We start from the raw sequence: 252 nt of genomic DNA on the forward strand, positions 1-252 counted from the left end.
TCAGCAACAGCAGCAGCAGAAGGAGCAGCAGCAGCAGCAACAGCAGCAGCAGACACAGCAGCAGCAGCAGCAGCAGCAGCAGCAGCAAACGGGGGTGCATGCAAAGCTCCAGCCCCAGAGGAGACAGCGAGAAGACACCGAAAGATGCGGCGGCTGCTGGGGGCGAAGACAAGGGGGGAGAGAGCTGCTGCTCCTTCGGTGACGAGTGGGCGGCGCTGGGCCACACGGATGTCCCTACCTGCAGCAGCAGCA

At 63.9% G+C, this 252-nt stretch overlaps 1 protein-coding gene across 1 annotated transcript in view; it reads left to right on the forward strand.

The window, feature by feature from the left end:
- The window catches only part of EMH_0037370 (uncharacterized protein), a gene marked incomplete at both ends in the record, with an annotated part of 6,773 nt that overhangs the window by 3,612 nt on the left and 2,909 nt on the right, over positions 1-252 (forward strand). Inside the window, one exon of the mRNA XM_013495173.1 lies at positions 1-94. Coding sequence (XP_013350627.1) covers positions 1-94 — 94 coding nt within the window. The remainder of the gene's footprint in view (positions 95-252) is intronic.

This window comes from Eimeria mitis, genomic scaffold (genome assembly GCF_000499745.2).
Source record: "Eimeria mitis Houghton genomic scaffold, Emh_scaff1456, whole genome shotgun sequence".
NCBI lineage: Eukaryota > Apicomplexa > Conoidasida > Eucoccidiorida > Eimeriidae > Eimeria > Eimeria mitis.